General features: G+C 38.6%; 1 protein-coding gene across 1 annotated transcript in view; it reads left to right on the forward strand.

Annotated features, from left to right (window-relative positions):
* The window catches only part of CNTN3 (contactin 3), a 258,496-nt gene extending 241,331 nt beyond the window's left edge, over positions 1 to 17,165 (forward strand). Inside the window, exons 19-21 of the mRNA XM_068983112.1 lie at positions 13,561 to 13,673; positions 14,303 to 14,471; positions 17,065 to 17,165. Of these exons, the coding sequence (XP_068839213.1) occupies positions 13,561 to 13,673; positions 14,303 to 14,471; positions 17,065 to 17,165 (383 nt within the window). The remainder of the gene's footprint in view (positions 1 to 13,560; positions 13,674 to 14,302; positions 14,472 to 17,064) is intronic.
* Positions 17,166 to 20,654: the final 3,489 nt, after the last annotated feature.

The following is a 20,654-nucleotide window of genomic DNA, read 5'->3' on the forward strand; positions in this document are numbered from 1 at the left end:
GGTAGCCCTTCTCTACTAGTGTGTACCTAGTATTTTTTTTTTTAAAAAAACGAACTACTCTTTTTACTTAAATAAACTTAAAGAAAATGAAAACTAACTTCCTTTATAAGGAAACCAGTATCATTGGATGTTAAAAAATAATAAACAAATAACAATGACAAAATAAATATAATAAAAAATAAGCTATTCTCCCTTTTAAATACTAGCAACATGGTCTTGTCTGTTCAGACATCTGAACCTGCTTCTTCTTTGTTTGTGATGTTAGCACTAAAGGAATGTGAAGGACTTGTTGTTGTTTAAGTTGCTAAGTCATATCCAGCTCTTTTTTGACCCCATGGACTATATAGCCTGCCAGGCTCCTCTGTCCATAGGATTTCCCAGGCAAGAATACTGGAATGGCTTTTCATTTCCTTTTCCAGGGGATCTTCCCAGACCAGGGATTGAACCCATGTCTCCTGCATTCCAGGAAGGATTCTTTACCACTGAGCTACCAGGAAGCCCATAAAGGACCTGTGTGTGTATTTGTGCTTATGGCCCCCAAATCCAGCTTTCTCTTGAAACCAATAAGACTAAAAGACAGTTCTTCTCCCAGTGACTAAATATTATTTGTTGGCTTTTGTGTGTATCACATACCATGTACATATGTTTGTTTATGACGTGCCACAGATCACACATACAGCATTAGAATATACTGTTTACTAACAACGCACATGCCTCAGATTTAGACGTTTCTTTTCTCCAGTCTGTGGACTTCAGGAAATTGATTCCTGATTTTTTAAGTGCTGAAGCAAGATAGCAATGTAACAGTGAATTTAATCAGGATTCCATTAGGAAGTTTCAGCTAATACAGAATCAAATACTCCCTTTGGACAAATGTATAAATCTTATGAACTTTACTTGGTAGGAGCTTTGGTACTTTTTTAAAAATTGGCCTACCTTGCCCATGAATTCTCTAAAAATTTGTGAATGTTCTAATTATAGACTACAAATTTTCATGTTGATGTTATTCTAAAGGAGAGATTTTAGTTAAGGAAATCCCCGGTCATTTAAAAATGAAGAAAGGATTTCTTCCCTGACTTTCTAGATTAGACCCCAAGTAAAGTCTTTTCTAGACTTCCCAGGTGGTGCTAGTGGTGAAGAACCCGCCAGCCAGTGCTGGAGACAAGATACGCAGATTTGATTCCTGGCTTGGGCAAATCCCCTGGAGAAGCGCATGGCTGCCCGTTCTAGTATTCTTGCCTGCAGAACACAATGGACAGAGCAGCCTGATTGTCCGTAGCATTGCAGAGAGTTGGACACAACCAGAAGTGACTTAGCATGTACACATGCAGAGTCTTTTCTGAGTTTATGCTAAGAAGCAGGTGTTTTTGTTGTTTTTTTTTTAATGGCATCAATTTCCTATGGTAAATAAATTTATAATTCAGTGATTTCAGGACAAATATATCTTATTACTTGGGAAAAAGTGGCTTTTGGTGACTTGTTTTCTGCACCATGTCCTATATTTTAGCAGTTTAATTACAAATGCTGATGTTTAACTCAAGTGAAATCCGAGTGGAAAGTATATCCTCAAGCTACCACTTATCATGTAAGTCAGCTCGTTACCATCAGGTAGTCAAGAAATCTATTGAGTTTTGCCTTAAGTCACAACAAACATATGTTCTTAAAATTCCATGTTTTGAAAGTCAGGGCCAACTTCCCTTTCCACACTATGAACATATCACTACTGAAAATTCTTGACAGCAATATTCTTTAGCAACCTCTACTTTTTATAAATAAAGGAAAACATTCATTGCCAAAAATTGGAAAAAAGTAGAAGAAAGTAATCATCCATAATCCTATCACTCAGAAAGTCCATTTTAAAATTGATATTTCTTTCCAGACTTATGTTCTATAAAGTATTTCTCTTAGACAGTGGAGGTTTTGCCATGTATTTAGTTACCTGGTATCAGAACTTTCCTTAGATCATTAATAATTTTTATAAATATGTTAGTGTATGCATAATGTTCCATTGTGATAATGTGCCGCAGTTTAGCCATTTTCCTATTGGGAGATATGGCTTATATTTCCAGCTTTATCCAATCAACAGCCTTGTTGTAATCACCTGTATGCAGTCAAGCAGCTGCAGACTTAGTAAAACTTACAGAGATGGTTTTAAGGAGTCTGATAAGCAGATATATGGAGGATATCATTATAGGTGCTAAAAAAATGATAATAAAAGCCTTCGACAATATTATTCTTGTCACATAACATTTGAAATTACTGAAATAATGTTGCAGCCTATCAATTAGTGTTGTCACTGTGCCACTTTTCTGCTAGAATTAGATTAGTTTTTATCATTTTCTTTCTATTTTACTGTACTGCCAATACAGTAGAGATTGAATTGACAAAGGAAAAATATACAGGTTATGAAAGTTGAGATATGATTACACAAATTTCAAAATGTAGATCGTATATCAGCTTAGTTCTAATAAAGTGTGGAACTCAGCCAGCCTTCTGGGTTGGGTTTCTAACCAGATGGAACTGAAAAATAAAACTGGAATCCCTAAGAGAGATGCCATCAACTCTCTCCTGCCCATTTTCACTGCAGTACCTAACTCCATGCAGGTACAAAAATGCGTTGTGTTTCATCAGAGCTGCTTCAGTTCAGTTCACTCAGTCGAGTCAACTCTTAGCGACCCTATGGACTGCAGCAGGCCAGACCTCCCTGTCCATCACCAAATCCCGGAGTTTACTTAAACTCCTGCCCACTGAGTCAGTGATGTCATCCAACCATCTCATCCTCTGTCATCCCCTTTTCCTCCCACCTCCAGTCTTTCCCAGCATCAGGGTCTTTTCAAATGAGTCAGGTCTTCACATCAGGTGGCCAGAGTATTGGAATTTCAGCTTCAGCATCAGTCCTTTCAATGAATATTCAGGACTTATTTCCTTTAGGATTGACTGGTTGGATATCCACACAGTCCATGGGACTCTCAAAAATCTTCTCCATCACCATAGTTCAAAAGCATCCATTCTTCCACACTCAGCTTTCTTTATAGTCCAACTCTCACATCCAAACATGACTACTGGAAAAACCATAGCTTTGACTAGACAGACAGGCAAAATAATGTCTCTGCTTCTTAATATGCTCTCTAGGTTGGTGATAGATTTTCTTCCAAGGCACAAGCATCTTTTAATTTCATGGGTAAAGTCACCATCTTCAGTGATTTTAGAGCCCCCCAAAATAAAATCTGTCACTGTTTCCATTGTTTCCCCATCTATTTGCCATGAAGTAATAGGACTGGATGACATGATCTTAGTTTTCTAAATGTTGAGTTGTAAGCCTAATTCTTCACTCTCCTCTTTAACTTTCATCAAGAGGCTCTTTAGGTCTTCTTTGCTTTCTGCCGTAAGGGTGGTGTCATCTGTGTCTCTGAGGTTACTGATATTTCTCCTGGCAATCCCGATTGCAGCTTGTGCTTAATCCAGCCCGGCATCTCGCATGATATATTCTGCATATAAGTTAAATAAGCAGGGTGACAATACACAGCCTTGACATACTCCTTTCAAATTTGGAACTAGTCTGTTGTTCCATGTCCAGTTCTAACTGTTGCTTCTTGACCTGCATATGGATTTCTCAGGAGGCAGGTCAGGTGGTCTGGTATTCCCATCTCTTTCAGAGTTTTTCACAGTTTGTTGTGATCCACATAGTAAAAGGCATTAGCATAGTCAATAAAGCATAAGTAGATGTTTTTCTGAAACGCTCTTGCTTTTTCTGTGATGCAACGGATGTTGGCAATTTGACCTCTGGTTCCTCTGCCTTTTCTAAACCTAGCTTGAACATCAGGAAGTTCACGGTTCATATACTGCTGAAGCCTGGCTTAGAGAATTTTGACTTTACCTGCTAGTGTGCTAGTGAGCGCCATTGTAGTTTGAGCATTCTTTGGCATTGCCTTTCTTTGGGATTGGAATGAAAACTGACCTTCTCCAGTCCTGTGGCCACTGCTGAATTTTCCAGATTTACTGGCATATTGCATGAAGCACTTTGACAGCATCATCTTTTAAGATTTGAAATAGCTCAACAGATTCCATCACATCCACTAGCTTTGTTCATGGTGATGCTTCCTAAGGCCCACTTGACTTCTCATTAGGATGTCTGGCTCCAGGTGAGTGATCACACCATCATGATTATCTGGGTCATGAAGATCTTTTTTATACAGTTCTTCTGTGTATTCTTGCCACCTCTTCTTAGTATCTTTTCCTTCGGTTAGGTCCATACCACTTCTGTCCTTTATTGTGCCCATCTTTCCATGAAATGTTCCCTTGGTATCTCTAATTTTCTTGAAGAGATCTCTAGTCTTTCCATTCTATTGTTTCCCTCTATTTCTTTGCATTGATCACTGAGGAAGGCTTTCTTATCTCTCCTTGCTATTCTTTGGAACTCTGCATTCAAGTGGGTATATCTTTCCTTTTCTCCGTTGCCTTTCACTTCTCTTCTTTTCTCAGCTATGTAAGGCTTCCTCAGACAACCATTTTGCTTTTTTGCATTTCTTTTTCTTAGGGATGGTCTTGATCACTACCTCCTGTACAGTGTCACGAACCTCCTTCCATAGTTCTTCAGGCACTCTTGTCTGTCAGATCTAATCCCTTGAATCTATTTATCATTTCCACTGTATAATCATAAGAGTTATAACCCATATAATCATAGCCCCATGGACTGTATAGTCCATAGAATTCTCCAGGCCAGAATACTGGACTGGGTAGCCTTTCCCTTCTCCAGGGGATCTTCCCAACCCAGGGATCGAACCCAGCTCTCCCACATTGCAGGCAGATTCTTTACCAGTTGAGCCACAAGGGAAGTCCAAGAATACTGGAGTGGGTAGCCTATCCGTTCTCTAGCATATCATCCCGATCCAGAAATTGAACCAGGGTCTCCTGCACGGCAGGTGGTTTCTTTACTTACTGAGCCCAAAAAATAAAAAAAAAAAATCAAGGAAGCCCCAAAAATGAAGAAAAATTGCTCAGTCGTGTAATACTCTTTATGATCCCTTGGACTGTAGCCTACCAGGCTCCTCCTGGAGCATGCAAAATCGGCATTTTCCAGACAAGAGTACTGAAGTGGGTTGCCATTTGCTTCTCTGGGGGATCTTGCCAACCAGGGGATTGAACCCAGGTCTCCCACATTGCGGGCAGACGGTTTACCTTCTGAGCCACCAGGGAAGCCAGAGCTGCTTAGGCTGCTGCTTCATAGCTGTGTCAGACTGGGCTAGCATAGCTGAAGCATCGAAAATCCCCACAGCTCAGACGCTTTAAACTTATAAGAATTTCTTTCCCATTCACACTGCATATCCATCATGGGTGTAGCTCAGATCCAGTCTATTCCATCTTCATTGCAGGACCCAGACTGGAGGAGCAGCCGCTCTCCAAGTCGTGCTGGTCTCTCAGCAGAGGGAAAATGCTGGGCCATGCTCTTCAGTGCCTCCTAAAGGGGTCATTTCACATTTACTTTCCTTCCCCTGCCTGAAGAAAGCCATATGACAAAGCCTAGTGTCTGTGAGATGCCAGTGAGAAGGGGACGTATATCTTCCTAAGCGCAGGGAACCACAAGTACTGTAGCCAAGCTGCTGGTCAGTGAGAGAGAGGCAGGGGAGCTTGATCTTCTCACAGAGGGTGAGGAATAGCATTTGCAGAGACTTTAAATAATAATACAGTCTACCCAAAAACATTTTTAGACACTGATAATCAATCCTACCAGCCAATAATAAGGATCATTAAAAATGTTTCTGGAGGAGCTAAGAATAAATTGCAGGTATCAAGAGACACCTAGGGATCCTTGAGTTGCTCTTTCATCCGCCTATACTGCCTGTGCCTTTGTCCTTCATATCCTGTCCTTCAGCATCTTCAACCTCACACGTTTATAGATACAACAAGTTAATTTATTCCATCCAGATGGATTGCTTATATAAATATGTCAATTAAATATCCCCAAGACATATAAAAATTACCCCAAATGACTCTTGATTTAGAAATAAGAATGATAACCTCAAATGCCTTCAATGGACAGGCAGGTTTCAATAAGCAGTGGTGGGTGAGTGGGGCAATCTCTTCTTCCTTCATCCCATCCTTTCTATCCATCACTGTAGGGCCAGTGTTTCTCATCGTCTGGTTTTGCAAAAGAAACCAGAAGTCTAGAACTTAAATGAAACTTCCCAAATTTAAATCTTGGCACCTACCCAAAATTTAAATACAGTATTTGGATTAGACAAAAAATATTAGTTAGCTCGGTCTGGCTTTCGGAAACTTTGAGGTTGCAGTGTCTGATTTGAAGCTTTATAGTTTCAGATATTTCACTGTCTTGTGTTTTTAAATTCAGCAATAGCTCTGCCAGCCTTTTTCCTTCTTTTGCAGTTGAGACACTGTGGCTTCTATCAGGTCAAGGGAGTAAACTCAGTACAGGTGACTTGTGAATGGCCACAGGGCATCTAGTAAGTCTGAAGTGTATTAGGTAGATCTTGTCTGTGATGTTTCAGGCTTGCTGTTTGTTGGTGCACAAAGGTAAGTTCTTAACAAAGTGGCAGCACAACAATCTCATAATCTGAAGGTTCTGAGCTCATGTCTCAGAGAGGGCATAGTCTTAGGACTTCCCAGGTGGCTCAGTGGTAAAGAATCTGCCTGCAAAGCAGGAGATCCAATTTCGATACCTGGGTCAGGAAGATCCCCTGGAGGAGTCATGGCAACCCACTCCAGTATTATTGCCGGGAGAATTCCATGAACAGAGGAGCCTGGCAGGCTACAGTCCATTGGGTCCCAAGGAGTTGGACATGACTGAGTGACTAACACTTTCACTTAAAGGTAAATAGTTTTAATAGTTTGTGGAAGGCAAGGGTTAATATTTGAAGTTTGACCTTAGTAAGCTAGAAAAGAAGAGCAGTTAAGGCTTAATACAAGGTGCATGCCTGCTCAGTCACTTCAGTCTTGCCCAACTCTTTGCCACCCTCTAGACTGTAGCCTGCCAGACTCCTCTGGCCATGGGATTCTCCAGGCAAGAATACTGGAGTAGGTTGCCATGCCTTACTGCAGGGGAATTTCCTGACCCAGGGATTGGACTCAGGGATCAAACCAATGTCTCCTGCATTATAGGCGGATTCTTTACCACTGAACCATCAGAGAATCCCCTAATACAAGGTAACTAAAGATGACTAAGGGTGGAAGTCGAAAGTAAGGATAAGATACTAAAGGGAAGTTTGGATCATACAATAATCAAACTTTGTTCATAATTTGCTTAATGTTTTACAATCTCCAGTCATTGAATGATTCTTGCAAGATTTTAGTTACATACTCAAACAACCTGATTATTATTTCCCTAATATATTTAATACTCAAATATCTTTATTTTAAAAGGCTTTGTATCATTGTTATTAACAGAACATGATTAATATTCTCTGCATTACAAGGTGGTAGTCCTAAATTTTTTTTTATAAAAATGAAAGCAAATCAATTATTTAAACAGAGAAAAGTTTAACAGTTAAAACTACAGTAAATAGCAAAAAGAAACATAATCATTTGCCAGAAATGTGTCCATGAAAATAAGTTTTGCAATGAGCCAATCAGAGCATTAATGATTGTTATTAGTAGAGTGATATTCTGTTCTTGATTGCTCAATTTGAGATGAATTATTTGTAGTTAATATATCCTTAGGTCAGAGTTAATTTGAATTATGACTGTGTGTTTTGGGGTGTTTACCAGACATCTGTGTGCAACTGAAAACATCTGAGTTATTTGTTTGTATAATGCCCTTTGTTCTGTGTCATTATTTAGATCATAGTTTAATCTATGTGATGTATTTAAAGTAGATTACCACTGATGTGCCAATTTCAGCCTCATCAAAAAGAATCATCTTTATGAATAATTGCACCCAACTAAGAGTTGGATGTAGTAGGTTTTTTAATTTTTCCCTAATGTGAATATAGGCAAATATTTGCAATTAAAATGTTATCCACGTAAATCATCTTAGTGGTACAAGTACTGATCTCTGGGAACCACTAACATGGTCCGTGGTTCGAAGTCAGGCAATATCTTTACCTCTGTGCTCACTGTACTTAGGGGAATCTCTGACACAAAGCAAGTGCTTATTGAGTATGTAATGACTGAAAGGGATTTCCAGATAGAAACCTTTTCTGCAAGACCTGTGTCATTCATCCGGTCTGCCTTGCCTTCCTTCTGACCTGTTCACAGATTCCAGTTCTGCCCCATCCCTCCAGCTCCACTCCCATCACTTGCCTTTGGATCTTTATTGCCTTTTACACAGAGTGCTACAGTGTGTTCCCGACGGAGCTTCCACCAAGGTTTTCCTCCTTCTCGCCCCCTCTGCCCCGCGGAAGACCTATGAAAGCACACACCTATTGGCTCCACAGATCTGATCCTCCTTCAGTCTTCTGCCAATTGCCTGCAAAACAATATTCCTTTCCTAGTTCCTTTGACCTTCTAGACCCTTTAGAATATGGTTCCTACCTGCCTCTCCAACTGCCTTTGCTCTGATCCTTCCCCTCCTCCTTACCTGTACTGTCAGGACTGAGCTCCCCATGGCACCGTGTTAGTTCTCGGCCTCTGCACCCTGGCCTGTGTCATTCCTTTGCCTCGGATCCCCCCTGCCACGCCCAGCCCAACCCCTACATGTGAAACTCATATCATCTTTCAAAATCCACTTGAGATGTTGGCACCTCCTTATCTGCTTTTTCCCTTAACACTTAGAACTATGTTAACAAATCATCTAAGTATTTAATTAACACACCAATTGTTTCTCTGTGTTTTTTTTTTCTTATTTTTTCTTTCTGTTTCTTTTCTTCTTAGCCTCAATATGATCAGCTATATTCAAGCTCTCAAGCTGACGGTCAGCATTAATGTCCCAGTTTGGTCTTTGTGAAATTTATAGCATTTATTGAGTAGTGTCTTGGAAGACTATCAAAATTATGGAGCTAGAAAATTCATTCTAAATCCTGTTATGTCATATTTGAGAACAGTGTCCAGCCATATGTTGTCCTGCTGACACCGTGGTAAATTGTAACTGAAATTTTTTTTCCTGATTCTTTACCCAATTCATTATCTTACTTTATCATTGCATGAACCATTCCTTAGGGACACGTGGGGAATAGATCAAACTTATTTTCTAATAACACTACAAAAGTTTTTTTCTTAATCCTTGTGTTGTACTTCTTGCCTTAAAATGGCAGTCAGTTACATATAAAATCTTAAGTTGACATCTACCTTTGACAAGATACTGGCATAGTGAATAGACTATGGACATATGGGCAAATCGTTTGTCAACTCTTTCAAGAGTGGAAGTCACAGATAGTTAGCACAATGTAATAGGGGAAGCATAGACTTTGGAATTAACGAGAGCTTGTTTGAACCCACATGATATCTCTTATCAGTTGTGCATCTTAGCAAGTTCTTTGCTTTTAGTTTTTGTGATAAAAATACACATGACATAAAATTTCCATCTTACTTGTTTCTAAATGTATAGTTCCCTGGTGTTAGGCTTGTTTGTTGTGTAGCTGATCTCCAGAATTCTTTTCACCTTATGAAAGAGAAAATCTGTACCTATTAAACATCTCCTATTCTCTCCTTCACCCTGGCAACTGTAATTCTACATTACGCCTTAATGGATTAAATACTCCAGCTACCTTGTGTATGTGGATTCACATACAGAATTTGTCTTTTTGTGCCTGGTTTATTTCATAATTTCCTCAAAGCTCATCCATATTCTAACATGTGTCAGGATTTCCTTCCTATTTAGTTCTAAATAGTATTCCACTATATGGATAAGCCTCATTTTGATTACTGATTCATCTATTGATGGACACTTAGGTTGCTGAACCTTTTGTCTACTGGGGATGATGCTGCTATCAACATGAATGTAGAATCTGTTTTTATAAACTCTCTGGGTCCAAGTTACCCATGTATAGAAAATGGGCATTATTATAATTCAGTATAATGAGAACAGAGTAAATTATAAAAAAGTATATTCTACCATTCCAAACATATTTTAGGTTTTAATAAACGTTAGTTGCTAACAGTAATAGAATTTTAAATGTGAAGAGAAAGTTTGTCTGATCAAGGATTTTCCAGATGTTATTCTTACCAGTAGTGATAAGATGATTTGAAAATAGCTTATAAATATTTTTTTAAAATTTAATAATGCTTCATTTATTAAATAGAATACCATAGGAATATAAGTAGCATAACAAGCTCATGATTATGTGACTATTAGTGTTTAGGAAAAGGCTAAACTGTGTGGATCACCACAAACTGTGGAAAATTCTGAATGAGATGGGAATACCAGAGCACCTGACCTGCCTCTTGAGAAATCTGTATGCAGATCAGGAAGCAACAGTTAGAACTGGACATGGAACAACAGACTGGTTCAAAATTGGGAAAGGATTATGTCAAGGCTGTATATTGTCACCCTGCTTATTTAATTTATATGCAGAGTACATCATGAGAATCGCTGGGCTGGATGAAGCACAAGCTGGAATCAAGATTGCCGGGAGAAGTATCAATAACCTCAGATATGCAGATGACACCACCCTTATGGCAGAAAGTGAAGAGGAACTAAAGAGCCTCTTGATGAAAGTGAAAGAGGAGAGTGAAAAAGTCGGCTTAAAGCTCAACATTCAAAAAACTAAGATCATGTCATCCAGTCCCATGACTTCATGGGAAATAGATGGGGAAACAGTGGAGACAGTGTCAGACTTTATTTTTCTGGGCTCCAAAATCACTGCAGATGGTGACCAGCCGTGAAATTAAAAGACATTTACTCCTTGGAAGAAAAGTTGTGACCAACCTAGATGGCATATTAAAAAGCACAGACATTACTGTGCCAACAAGGTCTGTCTAGTCAAGGCTATGATTTTTCTATTAGTCATGTATGGATGTGAGAGTTGGACTATAAAGAAAGCTGAGCACTGAAGAATTGATGCTTTTGAACTGTGATGTTGGAGAAGACTCTTGAGAGTCCCTTGGACTGCAAGGAGATCAAACCAGTCCATCCTAAAGGAAATAAGTCCTGAATATTCATTGGAAAGACTGATGCTGAAGCGGAAACTCTAATACTTTGGCCACCTGATGCAAAGAACTGAGTTATTGGAGAAGACCCTGATGCTGGGAAAGATTAAGGGCAGGACGAGACAGGGACAACAGAGGATGAGATGGTTGGATGGCATACCGATTCAATGGGCATGAATTTGAGTGAACTCCAGGAGTTGGTGATGGACAGGGAGGTCTGGCGTACTGCAGTCCATGGGGTCGCAAAGAGTGGGAAACGACTGAGCAACTGAACTAAACTGAACTGAAAGTCAATGTTTATGTGTTTTTTGTTCAATCAAGTTCATTTTTTAAAAAACAGCAAAAATGATGGAAATGGAACATGACTATCTGATGGGTAGAAACACCAATATGGAAAATGAGTAATCAGACCCAGCACAAAGCTTTTATTCCCCCCACCCTTTCCCATTTCCTATTTTGTTTTTTTTGTTGTTGTTGTTTTTTTTCTTTTTGTCCATTCAAAAAGTATTGAGTTTAGGATCCACTCATTCAGCTCGTCTGTTGATATTCTGGGACTCATACAAAATAAGACTGAATGCTAAACATGAAGTCACTTCTTCTGCAAGACTAGTGTTGGAATAAATCACTCCAAAATAAATTCCACCAAAATCACTCAAGTTTTCTATAATCTGCAAGCACATATCTCTTGACAGGAATCATCATGCTGAAGTATATTATCTTAACTGCGTCAAATGGAGCCTGTCCTTTTCTGGTGCTGCTAGGCCATGGGGAATCACAGACTTTGGTAACTGTTCTCACAACAGTGTATTCATAATATTTGGATGGAGCCCCCAGAACATAGTCATTAGGAACTCTCGGCAACTGCCATTATATATGTTTTGTTATATAAGCTTTGCAACTTGAATGCTCTGAGCTGACCTAAACTTGTGAATACCAGATCACAAATTTTAAACACAATGTGGAATAGTATAAAAGAACAGACAGTAAGCCCAAGAATCTGCAGGGAATAATCTTGTTTAGCATCATTAGTCACCTCAGTGTATGTGTGCACTCTTCCCATATGTAAGTCCAGCCACCTCTCCCTCATGGCATGAGTCACCGATATCTAGAAATGTCTCAGCATAGCTAGTCTTTTATATCATTTTCCCATAACAAATTCAGTTAACCAAGTTAAATTTTGTGGCTAAATCTACAAGTACAATGCATTTCAGCACCGTTTGGGCAATCATGATGTTGTTGCCAAATGGATAATATTATGTTTGCTGTTTTGTGATTAAGATACTGAGTTTTCCATGCCCTATGTTGCTCTTGACAAATGCTACCAAACAACCCTCCCCTTACATCTAGTGTTCGTGCTGCTGCTGCTAAGTCGCTTCAGTCGTGTCTGACTCTGTGCGACCCCATAGACAGCTGCCCACCAGGCTCCCTGGTCCCTGGGATTCTCCAGGCAAGAACACTGGAGTGGGTTGCCATTTTCTTCTCCAGTGCATGAAAGTGAAAAGTGAAAGTGATATCGCTCAGTTGTGTCTGACTCGTAGCGACCCCATGGACTGCAGCCTACCAGGCTCCTCTGTCCCTGGGATTTCCAGGCAAGAGTCCTGGAGTGGGGCGCCATTGCCTTCTCCGCTAGTGTTCATGAGAGGAAACTAAATTAAGAATCCACGTTTTTAAACCTCAGAGAGTTTCATTAATTATGTAATGGAATTCTCATTAACGTTTTAGTGTTTTGCCTTATTTTTCTCAAAAAATTGATTTAAACTTGGAAAACGAAGACTAAAATATAGGCTGTTTGCTTCCATTTTTCATGTGTGTAGCTATTACTTCATGGGAATAAATCTAAGTAATCTTTATGTTTGATTGCCTCCCATTTTGCTCATCTCATCATACATGGCTGGCTTAAAAATCATCTGCACTTCATTTCCTACAACTTTAATCTGCTCAGTTGGCAATTTCTCTCTGCTTCTAGATGTATGAAACAGGACACGGTGCCTGCCTTTCCTGGCCCATCAACAGGCAACCCTCTAGTGGTGGATAAAAGAATTTCTTTATCTCCAGTATCAACCAGTTTTCTAAGAGATCACTGTGGTGATGGTGGTTTAGTTGCTAAGTTGTCTCCGACTTTTTGCGACCCCATGGACTATAGCCCACCAGGCTCTTCTGTCCATGGGGTTCTCCAGGAGTGGGTTGCCATTTCCTTCTCCAGGGGATCTTCCCAACCCAGGAATCAAACCCATGTCTCCTGCATTGCAGATGGATTTTTTACTGCTGAGCCACCAGGGAAGAAATGCCCTAAAGTGTATCATGAATATGTTCAAATGAATTGTCTCACAGTGTTCTGGAAATGACTTTCTTTGTAAAAGGAAATTTAGCTATTCTGTTATTTTTTCTGATTCTGCCTATGCACTATGAGTTACCAAAGAGATTCTGCCTTACTTCTGCCACCTCCTTTATCTATGTGTTGTATGTAAAATATCACTCCATGCTCAAATCTATTTTGCTTTTCTCATTCTGCATTTCAAGCTCCCAGTCAGCCACCAGGAAATGTTGTTTGGAATGCTACAGACACAAAAGTGTTGCTTAATTGGGAACAAGTGAAAGCCATGGAGAATGAATCAGAAGTAACAGGATATAAAGTAAGTGGTATAATTTGCAATGCTTTCTTTTCCCACTTCTGGTAGTACTTTACAAAGGAAGCTAGATTTGGACAGTTGTTTTTTTTTTTTTCCTAAATGTTGATGGTGTGGTCTTTATAAACCACTTTTGACATACAGATATCAAGCTATATGTGAAAAGAATATTTTTCCAAAATGCCTGATTTCTTAAATATAAATTTAAGTGAAATACTTGTGCTCATATGGGAATTTTAGGCCAAATGTTGGTAAAGCGTTTGTGGTTTCCTGTTTCTAATACTCATCTATATAGTACTTAAAATGAATCCGTAGTTTTGGCTCTGGTTCCTTGGTCTCATGTTCAGGCTCAATACAGTAGGTCCTTGCCCACTCTCTGAATCCTTACAAATACCAAACCAGCTGAATGTTTCATGGAAGAAGTTCAGTCTCCCCACCTCATTGATTTTGAGGATTTGATGATTCTACCATATGCTGACCCCTCATCTAAGATCTATGATCTATGAATGCAGCAGATACTGTAATGGGTATAGAAAAACAACTGATAAAAATGAAGTAACATCAGGGGAATAATTGTGATGAAAAAATAAAAGCAGGCAGTAAAAAAAATATATATGTTTGTTCATGCATTTTAGGTTTTCTATAGGACTAGCAGTCAAAATAATGTGCAAGTGCTGAACACAAATAAAACTTCAGCTGAACTTTTGCTGCCCATTAAAGAAGACTACATTATTGAAGTTAAGGCCACAACGGACGGCGGGGATGGGACCAGTAGCGAACAGATCAGGATTCCAAGAATAACCAGTAAGTTGGTCGAAGTCAGTTCTCAATTCCCAGCATCAGTTATGAGCCTGCAAGAGAGAGTCTATTTGTGAGCACCCCACCCCATCCCTTTTTTTTCTTTCCTACTATGTCTTTCGTCTGAATGCTGAGAAGGTTTTAGAATATGAGAAGTGAGGGAAGGAGGAATTCCTCAAGAGTGCTGCTAAGTAAGGAGAATGATAAGAGCTGAAAGACAGGGAAAAAAAAAAAAAAAAAACCTTGAGAAATGTTTGCTACTGCTGCTGCTAAGTCGCTTCAGTCGTGTCCGACTCTGTGCGACCCCATAGTCGGCAGCCCATGAGGCTCCCCCATCCCTGGGATTCTCCAGGCAAGAACACTGGAGTAGGTTGCCATTTCCTTCTCCAATGCATGGAAGTGAAAAGTGAAAGTGAAGTTGCTCAGTGGTGTCCGACTCTTAGCAACCCCATGGACTGCGGCCCACCAGGCTCCTCCGTCCATGGGATTTTCCAGGCAAGAGTGCTGCAGTGGGGTGTCATTGCCTTCTCCGGAGAAATGTTTAGCAAATGTTATTCGTTTAACTTTTGTGTTCTGAGCTTTGCATAAATTTGCCTTTGGAGTTCCATAAAAATAGAATTCTTTTTCTCAAGGGCAATTTTGAACCCACAAAACAATTTTAAGATCTTTAGTATTCCAGTTGTTTGCCTCCTAGAAATTATAGACATGTCTTATCAATTCTTTACCAAGCAGAAATTTTAACATTTTTAAGGTCATAACCTACTTTTGGCCAAACTGAAAGACACTTTTTAAACAAATTCTTGGTTTCTGATTTCAAAGGAAGTTCATACTTACTTTTCCTTTCAAAATCCACATGAAGCCTACTTTATTACAATATAAAGTTACACTTTCAGAGTTGAGGGAAACAGACTTTTCATACATATTTTATCAGTGACAGCGGTAGAATGCATTTTATCTTTTCTTTAAATCTCAAGTGTGGAGTTTCGGGGCCTCATTTAAGTACCGCAGAAGCCATCCTGTCTTCATACTTTATTCTCTGGTCCTTAGTAACCTAAATTACTTTATTTCCTTTCACTGAACTCTACCTAATCTATAGTCTTGGACATTCAAAATTAAAACCCTTATCTGTAATCTTGGAAAAGAAAATGGGACATCTTTAGCAAATATAGAGAAAGGGAGATGTGAAAATTAGGAGGAATTTTATCTTTTCACGAATGCATAAAAACTGCAATACCTAGACCAAAAACAAACAAGTAACCATGTGAAGAAAATGGGAAATGTTTATTTCAGAACTGAATTCTGCAATATAAAAATCTGTAGAAACCATTTAGGACTACAGACATTTTTAAAAGTATATGCACTTCAGTAGAGCAAAACCAGAAATTAATTTAAGCTTATTATTGGTAATATTAGTGTTAGTATTAAGTTTGAAAATTAAGATTAAGATATTCTGTCCTATTCCTATGATAGCTCAAGGTTCAGAGTTAAAATTACAATATGGCCAGGTACTTTTGTGGTAGTCAAGTGGCTAAGACACCACACTCCCAATGCCGGGGGCCTGGGGTTCGATCCCTAGTCAGGGAACTAGATCCCACATGCCACAACTAAGAGTTTGCATGCCACAACTAAAAATCCCACATGGGGATGTCCTTGGTGTTTTGCATGCTGCAACTGGGAGTTTGCATGCCACAACTAAAAATACCACATGCCGTAACTAAAAGACCCTGCATGATGCCACTGAAAAATTCTGCATACTGCAACTAAAGATGCCACATGCCGAAATGGAAAAGATTCTGCATGCTACAGCTAAAAGATGCAGCATGGGGACTTCCCGGGGGTTAGCATGCCGCAGCTAAGAGTTCGCATGCCGCAACTGCAGATTCTGCATGCCACAACTAATGAACCCATGTGCTGCAACAAAGACTGAAGGTCCCATGTGCCCTCAACTAAGATCTGGTGCACAGCATGGCCACAGAAGAGCTGTCAACAGGAATAGGTTCTGTGTGTTTGCAGGAATAGACGTGATTTTATCATTTGAGGGCTGCCGTCTCAAGAGTAGCCTTTTCCTCTGACGTCTGCCGTCTTGCTGAGCACACATAGGTTGCCGGTCTAGAATGCAGACAAAGCCATCTCTAGGAAAATGGAGCTTGTTACTGATTGCTTTTTTAAGATGTTGTTTTATATTATACATAACAATTTATGCGGAAATGCACAAAAGAGAAATAAACACAGATTTTTCAGAACCCTTCTCTGATGAAGCTTTAATTAAACCATTGAATAAGCTCAAAATTGTCTGTAATGGAGTATAGTTGTTTTCAAAATGATTAAGTTGCTTTTCCACTTTCAATTAAAGTTAAATAATACTAGATAAACAAAACCCAGAATCATTTCAGAAAACTTAAGTACGTCAGGGTGTTTATAGATACACATGGCAAATAATATCGGCTACATTGATAAATTAAATGAAAGCTAATGTTAACTTGTGGTAGTAAATTAGGTCCCTGATATGATTTGCTTATGATTGGAAAGACTTTGCTTTTGTCCTGGTTGCTTAAATTGGTGGGGTTCTCATTAATGAGCTGTTTATCGTCTTTGACAGATATGGATGCAAGAGGGTGTACGTCAGCCATCTCCACTGTCTACCCTGTGTCAAGTTATGTCTCTGTAATAATGTTATTTATTGTAAACACCTTGTGTTGATAGTCACTTTTTAAGTATTTATTGGAAACTGAATTGGTTACAAAAGAAGTGCTTTCATGAAATACAATGATGATGCATGTGTTTTTTTTCAACTGTATTTTTAAATTTCTACATAGGTAAAATATGAATATAATAGAAAAAACCAGTAAATCCCTTTAGGGGAATCTGAAATGCCTTAATATTTACTTGATAAACCAAAGCAATTTACATATTACATACATCCAATTTTTGATAGAGACATTCTTAAGCTATGATTTGAGGCACTGCCTGTGGATGAAGACTCCCATGCTATCATGTGTACACACATGCAGACACATACATTGGCTGTAGTGCGTTTTTTTTAATTAATAGAGAAAAACTCGTGTAATCCAAATGCTTTCTTCCCATTGTAATAGCACTATTTGAAAGATATAATTAATATTATTTTGAAATGCTCACTTGAAATACTCAAGGATGAAAAAGTACATTTTAAAAATTACCCTGTTTGGAAAAGGGTGCATGTGATTCAAAAGAATGTTGTTAGAGACGCTCCGCTAGAATTTGGAAGTGTGCTGTTTTGTTCAGGTATACCAGTGAGTGTTTGTGAGATTGTTTACAAATCACTTTTCTCGCTCTACTTCTCAATTACTCATCCATAAAATGTGGAGATAACAATACCCATCTTATTTGCCTCTGCCCCATGGATTACTTACTAAAAGATAAAGAAGGAAATCTGAAAGTGCTTTGTTACCCCTAATGCACTAAGCCTGTACAAAATATTAGTGTGAGTTTATTTAATAATATTAAAGTCATGAGAACCTGTCATATTTTGAAAGTTTGCACTTTAAAAAATGTTTTCATTGTAGGTAATGCTTTCTCTTTCATTCCATGATATTATATTGACATGATCACATTCTATCCTTTTCTCAAAAGTTTTAAAAAGTGAAATAAAATTAAAAGGAATCGTTTCCTTCACACCTATGAATAAGCTTTCAGGTTTTATTAAAACCTGGTGGAGGAAATAAGAAATGACCTGAATCATAACCCATATATTATACAAAATTCACATGATCCTTCATTTCCAATTTTTGATTCCATTACGAGACTCTTTTTTGGATGGTGGAGATGGTTTTGTAATGAAGTCCAACAGTCTATCCGAGTGAGTCTGGCAGGATTTTTAGCTCCTGAGCTAAATCTGTAATAGAACCATGGCCGTGCTGCTGACTTTGATATGTATGACTCCATCTCTCAATGCGTTGTGTTCAAAGGATTGTCAAAGACATGACCTCATAGCACTATGTTGAAAATACAAGAAAAGCAGCAGATTGAGTGTTAAACATTGCAAAATCAATTTTTTACCTCTTTCCAACAATTTCATAGTTTGCAGGAACTTGTTCTTTGCAAAGATACCTGAATTTGAAACCAACAGATATCAAAAGAGAATACATATTAGCAAAATTCTGATATCACCATAAAGCATTACTTTACATTTAGAGATTCCTTTTAAGATAACATCATTATACACAAAGAAGAAAAACATTTATAACTTTTCTCTGGAAGGTTTGTATATACTGTATATATCTTGAAAAAATCTGAACAAGTAGATTTCATATGACCATTGTTATTTTAGGTCAAAAAGTGGGGAAACACTTTCTCCAATACCTGTATTTTATGCAACATGTAATGGAATTGTACCTTTTTCTTACTTAGTAATTCCTATATGTTCCTATAGTTTTCATTTTCAAGATGATTAATCTCTTGTTTCATGGTGTTTCTAGAAATATATCTCCATGAGATATGTACTTTGTTTCATATTGAAAAGTATGACATTTACCTTTAAATTCCTGTGTGTGTATCCTATGGTTATCTGTATGTATTATTTTTTATTATTCTAATAAAATTTATAAAAAGCAAATGCCTATGTGTGATTAATTGTGTTATGGTCAAAAAGAACATTTTAAGGGGGAAATAAGAGGGCATCTTGTTCTGATGCTATCATTTCTTATATTTATATTTTTCAGTCTACTTTTTGTCTTTCTATCTTTTAACCTTTTATCTTTTTATAATCTCATGACAGTAGTTTGAGACAATGCCCTCTCTATTAAAGGTATTTCAGCTCTGGGGAGATGGGAGACAAGAGAAGCAGAAAAGTCTCTTACTGAATTATGGTATTTAGTTTCTTCTGATTTTATTTGGTTGATACAGCTACTCCCACTTTTTTGACAAATATCTTCTTAATATTGGTATCAATTTATCAACTCATTAAGTTTCTCCTTGGTATCAGGGTTAGAGACTTGCCTCTAAACAATCCTTGTGCTATAATATACACTAAGTATTTGAATACCTGTAGTAGAAAAAGATTGATTTTTACTTAGTAAAGAGTTTTAAATGTTATCATTGATGTAAGGAAAATTAGACATGAAAAAATAATTCAATCATTTTCTTACATGAAAACCTAAGGTATATTTAGAGGCAGAAGAATTCAGTGGAAAAAGTATGTGTAGGGCTTGTGCCAGGGTGTGAGAATGCGTGTGTGTGTGGCTATGATTTTAAGTCTAGTTGTACTGGTTGTATTAGTGTAACTTCAGCTTCCCTGGTGGCTCAGTGGTAAAGAATCCACCTGCCAATGCAGGAAAAATGAGTTTGATCCTTGGGTCAGGAAGATCCCCTGGAGGAGGGCACGACCCACTCCAGTATTCTTGCCTGGAGAATCTCGTGGACAGAGGAGCCTGGCAGGCTACCATCCATGGGCTTGCAAAGAGTCAGACATGGCTGAGGGCCTGAACATGCAAATAAAGGTCAAAGAACTGGGGAATGTGCAGAAAACATATTAGACCATCCAAACCAGCCCCAGTGGTATTATCTTCTCAGGGCTGTCAAATCTTCAGTGACTGCTCTTGGTGGAAGTTTCCACTCTTAAGAAAATGGTGGTTATTGGTGTTACCTATTGAGAGTTAGGAAACAAAATGATGTGTGTAAGCGCCTAGAATCATGCTCTTGGCATTCTTCTTCACATCAGTAGGTAACTGTATGACACTGGAAGACCAATGACAGTGTTTGAAGGTGGCCTTATGTATGTTCAGAGCTCTCCTCTGGTCTCATTCTACTGAGAAGAAAGGTACATGAATCCAGGAGTTCCTAGAAGAGAGAGTAAAATGATTCTAGTATCAGATTAGCTTTTCATCATCATGCAATATTGATGCTGTTAACTTGTCTTCACTCTCTAGGTGCTGGATTCTGAGGTAAACTCTTTATCTTTTCTCAGTTCATCTACACAGCCATCTTCTTATCTAGATACCATTATTGAGCCCTTTCTACAAATGAGGAAACCAAGGTTCAGGAAGATTAAGGACACTGTACCAGATCATCCCGGCAGGGACACCGTAAAAGGGGATTCTAGCCCAGGCAATCTGGCTGCAGCCCCCGAGTCTGAGGCATGATTGGGTTTTTAATCTCTCTGAAAATCAGGTCCATTAGATTTAGAGATCCCCAATAAGTATCTCTAATGCC

This window comes from Capricornis sumatraensis, chromosome 10 (genome assembly GCF_032405125.1).
Source record: "Capricornis sumatraensis isolate serow.1 chromosome 10, serow.2, whole genome shotgun sequence".
In the NCBI taxonomy this organism is placed as follows: Eukaryota; Metazoa; Chordata; class Mammalia; order Artiodactyla; family Bovidae; genus Capricornis; species Capricornis sumatraensis.